This window comes from Colletotrichum truncatum (genome assembly GCF_014235925.2).
Source record: "Colletotrichum truncatum strain CMES1059 chromosome Unknown Contig_0001, whole genome shotgun sequence".
In the NCBI taxonomy this organism is placed as follows: Eukaryota; Fungi; Ascomycota; class Sordariomycetes; order Glomerellales; family Glomerellaceae; genus Colletotrichum; species Colletotrichum truncatum.
Window position 1 is genome coordinate 6,351,588 of NW_027222398.1, and position 18,476 is coordinate 6,370,063.

At 52.3% G+C, this 18,476-nt stretch overlaps 5 protein-coding genes across 5 annotated transcripts; 1 reads left to right on the top strand and 4 right to left on the bottom strand.

Moving 5' to 3' along the window:
* Positions 1 to 386: 386 nt before the first annotated feature.
* On the bottom strand, positions 387 to 1,072 carry CTRU02_201766 (uncharacterized protein; the record flags this gene model as incomplete). Its single annotated transcript, XM_036729891.1, has 2 exons — positions 387 to 1,002; positions 1,068 to 1,072. 2 exons carry the CDS (start codon positions 1,070 to 1,072, stop codon positions 387 to 389), a joined length of 621 nt encoding a protein of 206 aa, XP_036578425.1.
* A 2,000-nt stretch (positions 1,073 to 3,072) lies between these two features.
* Positions 3,073 to 4,296, bottom strand: CTRU02_201767 (uncharacterized protein; the record flags this gene model as incomplete). Its single annotated transcript, XM_036729892.1, has 2 exons — positions 3,073 to 4,111; positions 4,172 to 4,296. The coding sequence occupies 2 exons, from the start codon at positions 4,294 to 4,296 to the stop codon at positions 3,073 to 3,075; spliced, it is 1,164 nt and encodes a 387-aa protein (XP_036578426.1).
* Positions 4,297 to 5,747: 1,451 nt separating this feature from the next.
* Positions 5,748 to 6,674, bottom strand: CTRU02_201768 (uncharacterized protein; the record flags this gene model as incomplete). Its single annotated transcript, XM_070203920.1, has 2 exons — positions 5,748 to 6,492; positions 6,523 to 6,674. The coding sequence occupies 2 exons, from the start codon at positions 6,672 to 6,674 to the stop codon at positions 5,748 to 5,750; spliced, it is 897 nt and encodes a 298-aa protein (XP_070062502.1).
* An 8,923-nt stretch (positions 6,675 to 15,597) lies between these two features.
* CTRU02_201769 (uncharacterized protein) lies at positions 15,598 to 15,819 on the top strand (the record flags this gene model as incomplete). The annotated part of the gene is made up of 1 exon (XM_036729895.1): positions 15,598 to 15,819. The coding sequence occupies one exon, from the start codon at positions 15,598 to 15,600 to the stop codon at positions 15,817 to 15,819; it is 222 nt and encodes a 73-aa protein (XP_036578429.1).
* A 1,381-nt stretch (positions 15,820 to 17,200) lies between these two features.
* CTRU02_201770 (uncharacterized protein) lies at positions 17,201 to 18,166 on the bottom strand (the record flags this gene model as incomplete). Its single annotated transcript, XM_036729896.1, has 2 exons — positions 17,201 to 17,941; positions 18,014 to 18,166. The coding sequence occupies 2 exons, from the start codon at positions 18,164 to 18,166 to the stop codon at positions 17,201 to 17,203; spliced, it is 894 nt and encodes a 297-aa protein (XP_036578430.1).
* Between the last annotated feature and the right edge of the window lie 310 nt (positions 18,167 to 18,476).

The following is an 18,476-nucleotide window of genomic DNA, read 5'->3' on the forward strand; positions in this document are numbered from 1 at the left end:
ATCTCTCTCTTTTCATCATCACGGAGGCATTCAGTGGCAAAGGAGAATCTAGAACACCCAAGGCAACATGTATTCATACTCGATCTAAACGTTCAATTAATGAAAACGCGACACCCGAGGGCCCTCAGTCCACCTTATGTCAACTCCGCTTGGTGGGCAGTACATGCTGCCACAAATGCCGCCAAAATTAAAACAAACAACAAAACGTTGCACAAAAAATGGTTTAAAATAATCAAAGTCTTTGAAAAGTAAGGCGTTTCTCCAGGCGGCAGGGGGGGGCTTTGTTTAAAAAAAAAGTTTGTCATAATCGTGTACGTGACGGGGCGCCCCCCCTTTTTAGTCTTGTCTTGGTCGTGAGTGGGAATTAAATTATTCGTAGCGGTAACTTAAGCAAGAACAGTGAGACCAGCGGCCATTGCGACACCGCAAAGGAGGCCGAGGCTCTTCTTGAGAGACGGCGCTGAGGCGGTGACGACGGTGGGCTTGCCGGCCGGGGGTTGAGTGGGCTGCTGACCGGGCTGCTGACCGGGGCCGACGGGGACGCCAGACTGGACGGGCTGTCCGTTCTTGTAGTCGCCGTAGCCACCATAGACACCGTAGCCGGGAGCAGCACCGCTGGGGTTGGCACCACCTCCGTAGGCTCCGTAGGCGCCGTAAGCAGCAGGAGCAGTAGGCATGGCATCGGCGGTGACACCATTGCCGTGGATGGTGACTCCGGGAAGCAGAGTCGGGGCCGGGCAGATGATGGGGATGGTCTTCTCGGCGCAAGGCAGGCAGAGGATGGTGGTCGGGACGAAGCAAGGGGGGATGGCATGGGGCTGGCAGGGGGCGCCAGGGCACACCTCAGTGACAGTGTAAGTGGCAGTCCACGTAGTGGTGGGGTTGGCTGCCAGTGCCGTTGTCGTGTAGATGGTGGTGAATTGGGTGGTGGTCACCGTGGTCGGCACCGTGACCGGGATGGGGTCACAGGTGATGAAGGCAGAGCTGGTTATTTGTCCGAGACTATTTGGATTGTGTTAGCATCTGCCAGCGTCTTCAAGATATACAACCCGAGGGAAAAGATATACCTCATTTTGACGGTTGTTTCTGTACAAACTCTGAAAGTCGTTCAAAGGTTGGTGAAGGTTGGGAAGAGAGGTTTGAGAGGATGATTAAGACGGTGAGCAAGAGGAGCGGTTTGAGCTGTACGAAACGAGCGACAAGCAGGCTATGCTGTGAGAACGAATGTGAGGGGACAGAGTCCAACGAGTGTACCGGGCAGTAAGAGTCCTTCGGGGCGGCAGACTATGGAGAGCACTGAAGAGGGAAAATCTAAACTGAGAAGTGATCCTACATCGTGCTCGGCAAGCTCGTCTTATAGGAACGGGACAGTCAGTGTTGAAGGAGACGGTTTGCTGAGCAGACCAGCATGCGATAGACGCCTCGCCGCTGGGAAACAGTGCCCCTCCTGCGAAAGCAAGCAAAGGGGGGAATGACGGGACATTGCGATACATTCCTTCGACAGAGCTCGCATGGAAAATAGGAGATGACTGATCTTGAGGGGTACGCTGGGGATATTGGACAACCTCTTACGAGAGAAACATGTCGTAATGCCTTGACGAACCCCAATCGGTCGGTCGAAGATGATACTGGTCTGAGAGCGCCTGCGAAAAGAGCTTTCTTGCCGATATCGAGAACACATGCAAACAAAAAACCCAGGAGCGTTCTACACAATACCATCATGACAGGCGAGAACCCATACAGAAAGAACAGGAGGGTAGGTGCCGGGTGGGTTGTTGCTGCCCTGGGACCCGACACGAAGCAGCATGCTTGGGGTAACAGTCAAGAATGTGGTCAGGGGCAAAGACATGTGGTGTAGTTGCACCTTAACAAGAGGAGATAAAAATCCGCTCGACCCAAGACACGTGCAGATTCGCGAATAACAGTCTAGAATCAACTGGTTTCTCGTTCATCAGTCAAGCAGCTTACCATTCATGGTAACGCGGCGGGATGAGTTTGGCGGATGGATGACCGGCCGGGGCACTCGCTCCCTTTCAGCTGGGTTGTGGGATGATTACATCTCCACACTGGCCAACGACCTTCCACATGGAAAAAATGCAACCTCATGTCCTCGCCTTATTAACAGACTGAGCTCATCTCGTAGGTCGCAGGCGAGGGTGTTTTGACCCAATCTAGACGGAGTTTGGCTGCAGGTCTAGATGGCAACGTCAGGACCGAGACACCGACTCCCTCATTGTCACCCATTCACAGGATAGTGTCACAAACGATATTTCAATACGCGAGGACGCCTCCTCATCAATGACCCATAACTCACGCGGAGCTAAGGAGAAAACATCCAGGGCCGTCGGCAGACAAGGTCCATACAGCCCGATATTGTACTTCCTCCAATCATTTTAAACAAAGTCTTCAGCATGCGCGAAAGGCATGTCCCCCATCAACAGCATTTCTCACCCACCGCCTGAGAGGGCCTAGGGAGAAACTTCCTATAATCAAGGGTTTTAATCTGCAGAGCGTTCCCTCCGGAGAGGGAAAGGCAACTCGAACACCGTGGAGCTACTTGGTGCTGGTCGTGGCAGCTCTGGGTTACTTTTTGATCTAAGGAAAAAAGAAGAAGAAGAAATCCGAAAGAATTTTCGCAGCGCGCCGCCATTTTGAAGCTTTAGGAATTCTGCGCTAGTCCCTATTCAGCCGGCCCCCACCATTCTTCTGAACCTCTTTTGCACGTGATTTGAGACCTCTCAGGTACGTGCTGCTCGGTACCCACTGGGTCCATTCCACTCTGGTCTCCCTTCGCCGTTCGGCAGCTCACCACGCCAACACCACGTTTGGTCCAGAATGCTCTTGAAATAAGATTAATATCCTTTGATTCTGCCTAGTTCTAAATATGCGGTAATTACTACCGTTCCAAACAGCTTCCCGCCATTGCCACACAGGAAGCAGAAACGAGAAAACGATCAGTACCCAAAGCGGGAATCTACTAATAATACGCCGCCATGCCATGACCATCAACATAAGCGCCAAAACACCAGACATGCATCGTCTACGTCTCTCAAATCATCACTTTCTTCCCGCTCACCAATTCTTGACCGTGAGCGTCCTCTTTCCCTGCGCAATTTGCTTGGAATAATCAGTGCCGATATACCGGCCCTTGAACAACCAAATCATGATACTTGGCAGCTTCCAAGTGCCCATCTGTCCTGTCGCCCTGCTGCGGCCGATGGTAATACCGGCAATGACTTTGGGGTCCACGACGTAGTCCGCAGGCTTCGCTGCGCCGGTGAAGTGTGCCTGGATGCTCTTGACAACGTGCTGTACCTGCAGATCCGCAATGCGTCCGTATGCATCCTCAAGGTTTCCAACGTCGCCAACAACAAACATGTTGTTATGGCCCGGTACGCGCAGGCTGGCGTCCTGGTTGACATATCCGTTGGCATCCACCATGCTCGCCGGGAGAAAGCTGGTGTTGGGGATGGAACCGACGGTTGGGACGTACGCATCCGTCGTCATTGTTGTCTTCTTGCCGTCTTTGTCCGTAAGCTCCAGCGTCGTTTTGCCGTTGGCTTCCGTTTGGACACCCGTAACCTTGGTATTGGGGATTGTTTTGACCTTGAGCTTGGTCAGCTCGTTGAGCGCCGCCTTGCGGACGTTGTCAACCAGCGGAGCACCGAGAGGGAGGTCGCTGCTGTAGACGAAGTAGACCTCCTTGTCGCCCTTCTGTGCGTACTCGAAAGCAATCTCGCCGGTCGTCTCGGTGCCCGTGATGCCACCTCCGGCAATGACGATTCTCTTGGCGGCCGTGAGCTGCTGGCGGATATCGTGCAATGCCTTCTTAGTCTCCTGGGTGGTGCCGACCTCCTTCCACGGCATGTTCTCCTTGGCGCGGGTACCGGTGGCGATGACGACAGCGTCGTAGGCGATGGTGCGGCGGGAGCCATCATTGCCGGCGACAACGATTGTGTTCTTGCCATCATCCAAGGTCTCGGCCTTGCCGAGGACGAACTCCCAGCTACCCTTGGGGTACTGGGCAAGCTCGGGCTCGATGGGGTGGAAGAGGGCATCGTCGCCCAGTTGACCTGGTACCACACCTCGAACGGATGCTAAGTTCCAGAACCTTGTGGCGTGTGAGTAACTGTGATATCCATAATCTCTCACTGAAGCTAGTAGCACTTACTGCTCGGAGTTGGGAGTCACGAGAATGACCTTGAAATCCTTGACCAGAGGGGCAGTGTGTTTCAGGGCGTGGTGCACGATTGGCAAGCCAGACAGGCCAGCGCCAAGAACGACGAGAGTAGGCATTGCTGCTTTGGTGATGTGTGCTTTTTCCACAAGCTCTTAAAATTCAGGTATGATAGATGCTTTGCAAAGGAGAGCAAGCCGGCTGTGGAAGATCGACGGGTGCAGGGTGCTGTTTTTGATACTTGCTTCTATGGGCCAGCTGGGAAGTTGCTCGTTTACGTTTCTGATCCGTTTCGTAAGGCAGCTCGAAATGCGGGTTTTGTGTATCCGTAAGGGGACCTTTTCTATGCAGACATCGAGCGGGATAAGAACCTGCTTTATACACATCCGAATACCGTCCAAGAGGCTTTTCCCGCTGAAAGACGCATTTGTCAATATTTGACGGAGAGATTGATTGCATGTGTAATCCTGGTCCGCCAAGTCAAAGGGCAACTTGGACGATTAGTCTTGCCGCGCCGCATCTGCATATCCACACTTTAGAGTTGGCGGGTACGCTAAAAGCCTGAACTCACTGCGGATACAAATTCTCACTGCTGAGTAAAGAGAGGGGGGGAAAAGGTATTACCGTCAGACATGTCTCCGGAGGGTGGTACCTGAACAAAGCCACTTTGACAGCCTCAGTGGATTAGATTATCTGATTTACTATGTAAGGGATGGTTGTGGAAGTGTCAATTACAGAGCAGGCGCTCGGAAAGCACATCATTAGTCAGAGAGCAGATTTCTCCTAGAAGAAGAAGTGCAGTGCATGGCATCAGATGTGTCATACTCATGTAGTCAAAGAAAAAAAAGCATCCGCCGGCGGTAGAGGACTCGCGCGGGTTGTACAAATAAGATGGGCAACAAGGGCAAAGAAGTCTGGGCGTGCATTTGCGCGCGCGCGCGGAGGGGGGACACCAGATACGGAGAGTGTGGTCAGCGGTGCTATTAGGAAGGGATGGCGGACGGCAGGTCGTGACGAGGAAAGCCCCCAAAGGGGCAGGGCGACACGAGATGGCACGTGATCACGGCGCAATCCAGCCCGGGTGTAAACGGGGTTCGGCGGCATTAGGACGTCCCGCCGACACCCCGGAGTCGAGCCAATCCAGTAAAATCTACCCGAGCCGGTATTTACATGGCGGCGGCGTAATGCCGTTCCGAAAACTCTTCTTTTTGCGGACAATCCTTGCACGGCTGAATTGCTTCGCCCTGCATGCGCCTCCGGTACTGACGTCGTCAGACTCCCAATCATGGCAAATTCGATGGTTTGCAGATCAGTCACGTTCAATCCCGTATTACGACTACAAATCGGTTGATGATTCTGTGCCACATATGAACTGTTGTTATTGGCATGCTGCTCTACCCTATATACTACGTTCGCATCCCACTACATGCAGCTTTCAAAAAGGTAGCCAGAGTAAGAAGAGGGAGAAAAAAAAAAAGTGCTCTCTGGCCTTTCACCAATAAAAAACCAGAACTTAACTCCCTTTATTCACCACGGAAAACCCCTATTATGTTAAATAGCAGGGAAATGTTCACAGCCAGACGAACAGCGAGCCAACAGCCAGCAGGCCGGCGCCCATAACGCCGAAGGCGGGGGTGGTGCGATGACTGGAAGCGGCCATGGGGTTGCTGGGCTGGGCACCTCCGACAGGGGGGCTCGAGCCAGCGGGCATACCAGGCATGGGCATGGTCATTCCGGGAGTCATGCTCATGCCGGGCATGGGTGCCATGCCGGGGTTGGCGCCGGGGGTGGTGGGGGTGGTGCCGCTAGTGTTACCGGCACCCGTACCGGCGCCGACAGGGCCGGCGTTGGTGACGCGGAAGTAGTTGCCGGCGACGACCTTGTCCTGGAGACCGGCAGCCATGAGGGCGCTCATGGGGTTGAAGTCACGGCGGTTCTGGGCGGCTCCGGACAGGGCCGTGAGTCCCTGCTGCGTGATCTGGGTGTGGTCGACGGCGACAAAGGTATATCTGTGGCTGAGAGGCTCCCTCGCGGGCGGGTTGGGGCCAATGTACGGGGCGAGAGCTGCCGCGTTCATCTTGTTCTGCATGAGGTAGACGGTCTTGGTGCCGGCAGTCGTGTTAAGGAGCGTGGGGGTATCGGCGGACGTGAAACCGGTCTGCATCCAGTGGAGGAGAGTGCCCGTCTTGGGGGGCTCGTTGGTCGGAACATCGATATCCACCATCATCACGGCAAACTGACCCTGCAGCTTCTGCTCGGTCGCGATCGTGGGCATGTTCTGGCTAGCTGATAATGATGTTAGGCCTCGATTCGCTATTTCGTTTCCCAATCCCACTTATGGTCACTTACAGTCCCTGGGAAGATTCACACCGTCCAGCGCCGAGATGCCCATATAAGAGACGATTAGAGGGGTGTTGGAAGCGGGCATGAATCCCTGGGGCGTAGCGGCCGACGTCAACGTCGCCGCCGCCAGGACAGCAATAGCCTTGGAAAACATTATTAAGAAATAACCTGAAGGAGCGGATATAGTAATTCGCGCTTGTAAGTTTTAGTAGTAGAAGTAAAAGGAAGGAATGAAATGAACAGAGAAACAAGACTACCGGGCTCAACCACAACGTCGTTTAACAAGAAAAACGAAGAAAAAAGAGTTTCGACTACGTAGGAAATGCGTCGAGAAAAGCCGGCGTAGTCATTATTTAGGGGTCAGGCGAACGACTTTCCTCGCCCTGCACACCACGCTACCTTGGAGGACGAGGAGAGGGTGGGTGGCCATCCCGCGGAGCGGAAACATCGTCGAGCCAAGATGAAACGTTGTCTCAGCAATCTTGTTACAACACGCAAGAAAAGCTGCCGCACCGAGCACTGACCGCTATCACACTCCCCTGGATTCGGGAGATGTGCGTCGATTAGCGGGGAAGTGTGTTCCTGGAATATGCAAGGGTATCCTTATTTGAATCGAACCGGCACAGAATGTGTGAAGTTGTTCGTGATGTAGCTGGGAACTGCAACGCTGAGGGCGGTATTTCTAACGCGGTGTAGTCCGCAGACGGTAAGTATTCCACAGCCCATCGTTAGTACTAGCAGCTTGGTTTGCCCATGGGCTTCTCAGGAAGCCTCCGAAAAGACGTCCTCGGCTCCTGTCTACTTTGCTGTTGCACTGAGAAAGATTCGTCCCCAGTCAATTTCGAGCAGTATTTTTCTGTCCAAAAGCTCTTCACCAAGATGGGATGCTTGTGCGACGCCGGCACGGTTCCAGACTCAACCCGGGGTCTGTGGTTTGTGATGCGCCCTACCTTCACATAGCGAGATCTGGCCGTAGCGTCGGAAACCAATCACATTGCACCAGGCAATGTCTCTAGTCTACCAGTAGTCGCCAAATTCTTTTGAAGGTCATTCCATGATGTGATACAAAGCTGCTTAAGCCCGTGGTTTTCCAACCCTCGAAAAAATCGATCCGCTTATTTCCCCATAACATAGCAAAAATGTTTGAAGCGATAACTCGGGTGCTGCCGATTATTCCTGACCAGGAAGGCCCTGGATGTTATGGTAGCTGGCACACCCCCGCCACCAAGGGGCCAACGGTTTTGCAGAGGGCATGAAACATCGGTTTTTTGTTTCCGATACTCGGCACCCGGAGTTTGTTTGCCCTCTCATCAATCATTGCCCGGGAGGTCCGAATCTGCAGAGGGCATCATCTGAAGTTTACCACGCGGCAGCATTTCTTGCAGGAGGACAGATTCGACGGCCTCCAAGGGCGAGATTACTACAGTGGTGCCCCGACTGAGAAGCCGCACTAGTACGCCAAGTATCCGAGCAGATAGGCAAAGCTGGAAGACGGAATAACCGTCCAGTAATGTTTGGCAAACCAGATGAAAAAACTAGGCGCAACCGTCGTTGACACTACCCTGATGGACGAGGAAAGGGGGTCTCGAACGAATGGCATGATCCGCGGAAATCGCCAAAGGCAGAATTGCTGACCAGCGGGGGAAGAAAACCTGGTCGTATACGCCTTACGACTCGTACCGGGCAGGTGCATTTCATGCTTACTAGGAGTCAGTTGACGTCGGCTTGCAGACACTCTACTAGTATGCTTGAGAGGCCACATTGAAAAGTCCATCAATGTCACGGATATACCCCAACCCGAAATTGAGCATGGAACGATCGTCCATCGTGGCCATCACGAACGCCATGCCCATGGCTCGTGGTTGCACCAGCGGGCGTCTACAATCATCATAAGCTAGTGTGCCCGCAAAAAAAAGATCGACGCTGTCAACCGCCATGTGTGGGCTCTAAGGGCCGTAGAGACTCATGCAGCCATAACCTCAAAACTATCCGGACGGAAGAGCCTGCCCGCTAGATTGGAGAAGTGAAAGAACCTGACGGAGGCGAGAACCCTGTGGTGTTCCTGGTCGGGACCAAAGCGACAAGCAAGGGACCTCCGAATTACCCAAAGGACCCTTTGATTATGCGGCATGCAGAGAGTTCTCCCCGTGTATCAACCCCGCCCTTGAACGATTTTGTCGGTGGGGTTCGACGGAGGATCGGCAGAGGATCGGCCTGGGCTACTGGATTTAACTTACTGCCTTCAACCGTAGGGGAAGGTGTCTTACGATAAAATCAGACGAGGACTGCAGTGAATGATCTTCAAACCCCCTCTTTCTGCTCGCCACAGGGGATAGACAAGCTTCCTTTGCGAGAGGCGGCCGCCCATGATGGAAGCATCTGGACAGTGTCGTCGGGGCGGTAGACGCCGCTCACGCCCGCCACCTCGCAACTAATCTCTCCTTGGTAGTCGCCTCTAGGAGACCACAAAGGGCAACTCACATGGAGTGAGTTGCTGGGTATCGTGTCATGTCCTTTGGCGAGGTTTCATCTGAATCGGCCTGTCGATGGGTGGCGGACAAAAAGGGAATGGTGCGTATCAGTCGGAGGGAATAGAGTTGGGCGAGATAAGCTTAGCTTTGCTTTCGTAGAAGCCGCTTCTCCGTCGATTATCCTTAATTTTTATCTTCTTTGCACTTGCATCACCGAGGTAAGGTTATCTCAACGATGTTGCTTCTGCAAGCATCCAGCCTTGTGAGCTGACAGGAAGATACATAGTAAAGAGTAAGTGATAGGATCACATGTCGAATCACAAAGGGCGTACGTTCATGGTTCACAGCTCTTTGACCTTGTAATTTGCGGAGTAGGATTACTCATATGGTCCAAGTATCTAGAGCAGAGCAAACGCTACACGGCCTTGAGTTTCTTCAACTTTGCCCAATGATCTCATAGCAATTCGGTCCCCATTGACCTCAAACATATTTCCTGCCTTTACTGTTGTTGTCGTCATGAACACTGTACAATACCTGCAAGGTGATACAATGTTCCATCACGGTTGAAAAGACACTGAGCGCCAAGGAGGCTTATTCATGAGATTGCCCACTCATACCTTTGAGATGCACATGAATTAGTATCTATGACCCAAAGAGAGTTCACCGCACCTAATGACCGTACTCCTCACTGTCGTGCCCCGTCCTTTCATAGAGCCTTTGGAGGGAAATGTTTGTTTGACGGTAGGTGCTAGACAAGGTTTGAAACTACAGCTGCCATAGTAAATAGATTTATTCGTTTGAATGAACGCCGATTCGGAAATATTACACCCAAAACACGTTATTGAACGCTGTCTAATAGGGCGACCAATTACCTCGTGGAGAGGTGGCATACTTTGAAATGAGTGACGTCTTACGAGTCTGTTAAAACCAAGAATTTTCTGTTTAATAACGTTGAACAATACCAATTGGCTCACTCATGATAGCTCGTGTACGACTGTGTAAGTCTTCGAAACTTCATGGCAATGAACACCCGACGGATGACCAACAGTAAGACCCAGTAAAGCTGTTCTGAGTGTCGACGCCGCGTGTTGTGTCGGATAATTCATTCTTATTGATTCATCAGAGCTGTAGAGATTTAACCGACCACGTGTGGCATCGTAGATTCCCGCCAAGCCAGAAATATATGAACTGCCTTGACACAAAGTGTCTCTATCTGGGCTTGTGATATAACAATGACTACAAGATCAATAGGCCGTCAGAATCAACGATGGTATAGAAGTTACACTATAACAGAACAGGTTGTGCGGGCCTAAGCCTAGAAGAGAACCAACAAGAGTGCAAAATGTATGGGTCGAAGAACCATGGTTCCCCAGGGACGGGTTGCACGCTTGTTGCGGGTCTTCTGCTACGTACGTCTGCACTGTCTCGACTATGATTTGCCTCTCTTCGACCTGGCGAGGCCCATTGTAGTGTAGTATGAGCAAGCATGATGCCGGGGCAGTCGAGGCGGCACTCCGATAACCACGGATCCTCACTGACTGTTCTTTGAGATGAGTGATATCAGTCAACTCACATGATGGCTTGGGAAACCCACACGATCCAGACATAACTGGAGAAGATGTTTGTGTGGAACAAACCCGAAATACTGTGGACATACTTACAACTGCGTGAGTTTTACACCTTTGGTAAGGTCACTTACATGACACTGCCTTTCCGAATGCTGGATTTCGTGCACTCCAACAGGAGAGCCACAACAATTCTTGTGGTCCGATGGGAATACAACCTGGATCAGCTTCCTGATCTCTACTATCTCCGATGAGTGCCATATCAACAGGTGGCTGTTCCACATGATCCCTACAATGAATCCTGGTATGAACCGTACTAGTATGTAGTCCGCATCAGCGGTCCAGCGTCGATGGGTGTCGATAGAGGACAATTTAGTGCCGCCGAGAAGCAGCATGATGCCATTCACCCAGACTAACAGTGGCCCGCGATCGGGATCTCAATGTCAGAGCTTCTAAAGAGACACCGACCTTCAGTGGATGCCACAACCGTACTGTGACCGTTGATGCCTTCCGTGTTGCGAGCCAGGGGCGCGAATCCGGGGACGGGGAACGGCGGTCGAGATGACGGAGGAGATCAGCAAATTGCTTCGCCACACACCAATCATTTTCCACAAGGGTGCCGAACATGATCTCGATGTCGCCGGGCTCTGGCCAGCGCCCTCAGCGCAGCGCAGACGCAGAGGTGCCGTACAATGGTAGCCGCACACCGAAGCTGATACCGAAGCAACGCTGCATAATGCGATGGTTTAATCCACATTTCTGCTGCCGTAGTTTAGTCATAGTGGTGCCTCGATTGATTTCCCCATTCGTGTCCCTCAAATCTCGCTCGGAATCAGAGCACACGAGCATGTGAAGTGTTGGTTGGAAGATCGCAAGTCCCATAATATTCGGTCATAGTGAACGAACAGTAAGTCTGGACCGCAGTGAGGGTTCAAGGGGGTTTCATTGAGGCTGTAGATGGCCTCGACGGAAGCCTCTGGCGCATAACATCATCCATGACGTTTCGGACAATGCTGACTTCCCCAGATCTCGGCTTCTCCCTAAGCGGGGGTGCTATTGCTGACAAGTGAAACGATGTCATCGTGCTGGACCATTCGTTCATAGGAGCCGTGGACGTCGACTCTATTTTGTGATACTACGGTGGCCCAGAGTTGACGACACAAGGTCGAAAGGAACTGCCTCTTAGTCGCTTAGCCGTTGACCAGGGGTTGATGCTGACTATGCTGTCACAGACGTACATCTTCCACTAGAATAGAATGTGAGAGATTTGAGAAATTGTTTGCTGCTTCTGATTGAGGCATGGTGGCACAATGGTGATGATGTGAGGCATGTCGTCATCACGTGTGGTGCTAGGTGGCCCCCAGGTTCAACTAGCCTTCTGCCAAAAATAAAAAAATAAAAAAAATAAGTGAGCTTCCTTCTGGTTCGGATTAGACAGAGTCTCGAAAGGAGGGTTCAAAGTCTCGATTCTTGGCGTACCATTGATCTTCGACCATCTATTGTTGAGGCGACTTGCATTGAAGGGTGGGTAGAATAAGTCATAGGGTGATGCAGGTGGCGGGGATTGCTTCATAGGAAAATGCCGTAGAGGCTGTTCTTTGTGCAGCAGTAGCAGCAGCTCCTGAAAGGCAGCATGATGATGAACACCTGTGGCGAGGAATTAAGGAAAGGGGTCTAGCCATGTGCAAGGACCACACTCCTCCAAGGGGGGTTGGTCAAGGTATGGGAGCCGCATTCCAAACGTCAAAGCTAACCACACCTAATAGGAAAAAAAAGGCTTCTTCCGGATCTCGAACGTAACTGGATGATTGGTGTGGTGGTGATAGCTATGAGGTCGTCAGGTCTTTGCGGGTGTCTATCTTCCTTCCTGTGACGGTATGAGCCAGCGTTTGAGGAAAAGGGGGGCAGTGGGAGTGTGTGACGGAGTATTTTGCCAAAACGTTACTAGGCGAGACTGAGGGGGGAGGTAAAACGCTCGTTCCACCGTCTTGATTGGTCCACTTTGTTACTACAGAGAATCCAACCGTCGGCGGCAGGGGTCGCAGCATGACATCATAAGGCGCTCCATTAGTGGCGCGGCGTGACTTCAGAGGGTGTCTGATTGGCAAGACCTGACGACACTCACGACATAGCTACGGTCGCACGAGCGAATACACCTCTATTCCTCTGTGCGTTCCGTCAGCCCTTTACGTCTGTGCGTCGTTCCTGTCGTTTCTGTCTGGTGCCTGTCTGTTCCGTACGAAGGCTGTCGGTCGGTCACTACGGCGAGCGAGCGAAAGCTTCCTACCACCACACTTTCCAACTCGATTCCGTCACGTCCCGCCCCTCTGGCCCATCCATCGTGACGTTACGGTCTGTTACGTACCGGCAATCCTCCGTCAGAGGTGTCCAGTGCTGGCCAAGCGTGTGTACCACAATCAAGGGGAGACAATCCGTTACTGTAATAGTTCTAGACCACCAAATACGCATTGCAGCTGAACCACACAAACAACTGGACACACAGAGCGAAACCCGCTGTTTCTTTTGCTGTCCATGGAGCGAACTGTCTCGTTTGGATCTCGACTCCCAGTCCTCGCATGTGTCGGGTTGATACCCGGCAGCCATGTGGGTTGAGTATTACTCTCACCTAGGAAAGATGCTCGGTGAAGCCCAGCCGGGTGCAGTACGCTGCGTTTACTCGTCCATATCCCGGGCCCGAATGTCTCAAGAAGAAGCGGAGATGAGTTCCAATATTCCAATCTGTCAAATCTTGCACTGCACTACGGATCCCTTTGCGCGAGGTACCAGGTCTTCCTCCTCTGAGCCTCAACCATATCGGCAAGGTCTAGATCCGGTGGACCATCTGCCGTTCCAGGAGGTGAGGGGCACGTCAGGCAGACCCTAACCACACCCATACTGACGCTGAGGCCGTCGTCGGATGAGGGAATTAACAACCATAGGGGAAAAAACCATATTTCTGGGGGGAAGAGATGGGGGAATCAGGCCTGCCGCCATGGCAAATGCGAAAAATCCCATTCTGGGGGGTAAGGTGTCTCTTGGGGCGGACCTGGAGATACGTATCTGACAGCGGAACGTACCCCTGCGATCTAGAGTGCGTTTCCACAAAACACGAGGATCTTGCCAATGACAGCCCGCGATGTGGATTATGCACTTTTGCGAATGGCCTCAGTTTTTTTTTCGCGGTGAAAGTGGACGTAGCTCTCTTAGTCTGTGCGTTTGATCAATCTGTCAGGGATGTGGTACCCGTAGGGGAGGCAAGTGACTGCACTGGCGGTTGAAGTGCAGCAGAAGGAAGCAAGAGACATGGATCCACTGACGAACAACCACACCCGGGGTCCGGCCGACTGAGACGCTTCGGCCAATGACGTCTGTTCCACCCGCCGATCTTTGACGACAAGTCTTCACTTGGCTCTCTTTTACCGCACCGTTGCCAACCCTCCTCTACCATTTTCAAGGTCTGCTACAGGCAATTTACTCAAACCCTTGCGCTAGACCAGACGGGTCGCTCTCCGCTTGCCTTGCCTCCGCTACCCTGTTCCTGCCATGGCAGGCTACTGGCTGGTGTTTGGTCAAGTGCCAGCAGCGCCTGCCTTATGTCGGCTACCCTGATTACTCTGGTTGCGTTTCTTGCTTATGACCGCCGGGCCCAGTCGGTGCACTTCTTTTTTGGCGTTGCTTTTTGTGTTACCATGGGAATCCCTCGTACTTTTCTGCTTTGCCCCTGGCGGATGAATACCTGGGTGCCCACACCCTTCATTAGTCTCGTGAAGGTTTCAAGCTTTCAATAATGCATTTCTTAGTCTACCATGGGATAGAAAAAAGATCAAGGGTCCAACTTACACAAGCCGGTATCTCATTGAGGAGGGGCACGATGGCTAAGGATGAGACACGATAATCCCTTTCGTTTGCGTCCAGTCTCTGTCTTTCATGGTGGGAACTTGCCGCCGCCGCCGCGTCCCAGTCTGGAAACCGTCATGCCTTTCAGGGTCCAGACAGACATCTCCAAAACAGCTCCGAAAGATTTTCATTCTCTTTCGCCCGTGCTTCATGTCGCTCACACCTTTGTCCGACTTTCGGCTGCCCGTAGACAAGCTCAACAGTTCCCCAAAGAGGGGACCTGTGGCCAATAATGACATTACTTGTGACTTCAGTCTGGACACTGATCAGCAGGGTCTTTCCGTTCTTGAAATCAGCGCGCCTCAACCACACCTTGTCCTCTCTGGTCCCGCATCATCAACCCACACACCCTGTGCAAGTATCGTCGTACCGCTTACTGCATCATCCAGCCCTGTACCGTGGCGACGAACAAGTCGCCTACCCCCCAAAAACGGGACGCCCCCCCCATCCCTACCTCACGGGCCACGACCCCCCCGGTACCAGTTACGCCATATCGTGCAGACCTCGCCGGGGTCACCAGCGACGCTAAGACGCCCGTCAATCACTGCCGATCCCTAGCGCATTGGGATGATGTGGGATATGCAACAGCTCGCGCAGGTGGGAGCGCTAGAGTCTGGCGAAGAAAGGGCGAGGAGGGGAACTGAAGGTCGGTCTCGTCTCTGCGAGTGTCTCTCAGACCCCTGAGGGAGGAGGGGTGTGGTCTGCTAGTGACGGACCCTGTGTTTTGCCTGGCGGGCTGCGTTGCTTGCTTGCTCATTCACACCACGCAACCCCATCCTGCCCAACTCTTCCCTACGCCTGCGTTCACCTCTTCTCCACGACAAGGCTTGCCGCGACCCTTTTGCCCCTCTCTTTTTCGTTTATAAACCCAGGGCCATTCCTGCCATCCACCGTTTTCTCATTCCCCGTTTCATCAGCATCAGCCTACAATTATCAAACCCACACCGTCCCTTCTCAAGAAGCCTACTCTCATCTACACTCCAATCAACCACTCTTACTAGTAAACCTCATATTTGTCAAACAACCACAGTCAAAAGATCACACTCCGATTCAACTTGATATTATTCTACATCCAGGTCAAAGACAGACATAACTTGACCTAATACTACATCCCACAACCAACTACAACCCTCAAAACGCTTCCATGAGCCCCTCCACCATGCCCGCCCGTCAAGACGCCTACTCTGTCTCCATCCCCGTCTCTCCCCCTCCCCCCAGCGACCTGTCGACTTACATGCGCTCGATGCACCAGCACACGAAGCGACAGATGGAGGCTGCGAACCGTTCTTCTTCGCGGAGATCGGGAGGCAGGACGCACTACCCCCACATGTCCAATGGGCACTCAAGTTCCGACTACAGCTCTTAAATCGATTCCCTGGACGACGGTTTAAAATGACATTACCAAGAAACCACACCATCTTTGATGGTGACTGGACAATCCGGACTATGAACTCAAGAGACCTGGCCGGAAAGTCTTGCATTTAGAGCGAAATAGCGAATTGGAAGCAACTGGCGCGAGGATGAAAAACGGACATACGCGAGTTTGAGGCGCAGGATCTACGACTGGTCACTTGCCATGGCGTAACCCGAAACGAAGCATCTGAAAGGCGCGAAGTGTTTTGTGTGTGGATTTTGTAATTGTTTTTGTCATCTGTTCACCAAGCTGCTATGATGCATTTTGGCTTTGCAAGGCGTTGGGGTTGAGGATAGTAGGTAGTACAGCCTTATCGGGATTGTATAAATCACGAAAGCTGAGCAACAGACTGCCTATGATTTACGAAATCAATGACTGTTCAATTGTTATCAACATAATCATCGTGCTCTTCTCCGATCTGTAACATGTGACAAAAAATGCCTTGAACGATTTGGTGCAATGGATGGACACGATATATTTGGGATATGTCATGCTCACACTGTACTGGCCAGATCCGCAATGACAAGATCATCATGTCACAGACGGTGGAAATCCATCCCCAGTCATCACCATTCACACGGGTCCCCTCACTGACAGCCTTGCATCTCGCGGCACGTCAATTACTCTTTTTCCGATTAATCTCCCCCTTTCCTTCGATCCCCATGTTGGATACACTTAATGCTCTCGATCGGCGCCTTCTCAACCACCCATCCTCGACAAAGAGACACACCCCAGCCAGGGCACCAGCTGCCTTAGTCCAAACCTTGGGGATATTTTGGCAAGGTTCACAACACTAACATGCTCCTTCTACACAGTCACGGCCAAGCATGGAGCATTAATAAAAGATGGGCGCTTATTTCCGTAAGGACCCACAACGAACGTTTATGGACGCGGGGATATTAGACTTTCTCTGGGCACAGAGTAATAGCCATGGAACAACTCGAAGAATATGATCAGAAGAGAGGGGGTTTGAAGGACAAACAGCACTAGAGTGACGTCTCGATTTCGGAATCTGACGTCCAGAGTCTATTCGTGTCGTTAGGCCTCGACCGTCTGTCTCTTGGGCCCCACCCTGTCCTGCCTTGCAAAAGATTACGCCAGTCCTGCCCAATGCCATGATATGCCATGTCGTCCGTCCGTGCGACTCATCCCGTTCCGAAACGCCTTTTCCTAAACTTTAAAAATATGCATCCCCACCATTACATACAAGACGCAAACCGCGCTCTACCTACGGCCGCCCGCACGATGACATGCAGCAGCCACGTCCATAACCATGACGGAGCCGCCAAAGTATGAAGGGGCCATAGTCAGTCAAGCTGCAACCTTATCTTCATTATACCAGAGAGGGCTTCTTCTTGATGCCCAGCGCCGCAGAGTAATCCTTCTTCTTCTTGACCACCCTCTTGGCAGGAGGTGGTGGTGGTGGTGGCATAGAAGATGTATCCTTCACGGTACTCACCGCGGCGCCCTCCGCCTTCTCGCCCGATGATGACGATGATGATGACGCTCCAACAACTCCATCATCCACCTCTTCCTCAATAACTTCTTCCCCGAGGTCAAGCGCAGCTCGCTCTCTGGCAGCAGCAAACGCCTTCCTCGCAGCCTCCTCGTCTTCTCTCTCCAATCTGGCCTTCTCTTCATCTTCGGGACGAACAACATATTCGGAAAAATCCACACCCTCCTTCTCGGACCGCTGGATGCGTGCATTGCGCTGCCTGATTTCATCAAGCGCATCCGCCGCCGCCATTTCTCTGCGCGCATCCTCGTTCTTGGCTTCGAGGTCAGCCATCGCGTTACGCTCTTCCTCTCCTGCCGCCTCGGCCTCTTCGCGCTCCAGCCTGTCCAGACGCTCCTCTACGGACTCCTGTTCCTCCTCCTTGTTACGCCAGGGCTCCATGTTGCGGACGGCGCCCTTAACCATCATGTAACCCGCCGATTTCGGATCGGTTCTGAAGGTAATTTCGCTCGAGCAGCGCGTGCAGCGAATGTGGAAATTGTGTATCTGAATGTTGAGGTAACGTTCCTCCACACGCGTCTCCTTTCGAGAGTTGAACTTCCGGCCTTTGTAGATGTACTATTAGGCAAATGTTAGCTTGCCGAATCCGCTTCGAGGAAACCCAAAAGCAAAAGCCAAGATACTTCTTACCTCTCCGCAAGTGGTGCACTTCATCGAGAAAGGCGCCATGATTCTGACCGTCTGCACCTTGGGGCCTGTAGGTTTGGATCCGCGCTTTCGGGTGAGGTCCGCCGGGTTGAAGTCCGGCGGGTAGTACTTCTGAAGAACTTTACGCTCAGACATCTTGGCCTATTCTTCGGGTTGACCTATTTCGCGGGTTTGAGCTGGCGCGAAGCTGTGATGCAGATGTGCGTAGTTTATTTGCGAGTGTGAAGTAGTCGCGAAACTTCAGCAGCGCCTACGAAGCTACCAGTGGCGTATCGCAAGGTGGGGCACAAGGTAAATGCTGGAGAACCACGGAAAAACGCTAATCCATTCCATCATTACGGTGATCAGACGACCTGCTACCGTTTCGGCAGGTTATATCACACCGTTTCTAATTCACTTGAGATCCAATCTGGGGAAGTTACAAAATCTTTGAAAAGAGAAAAAA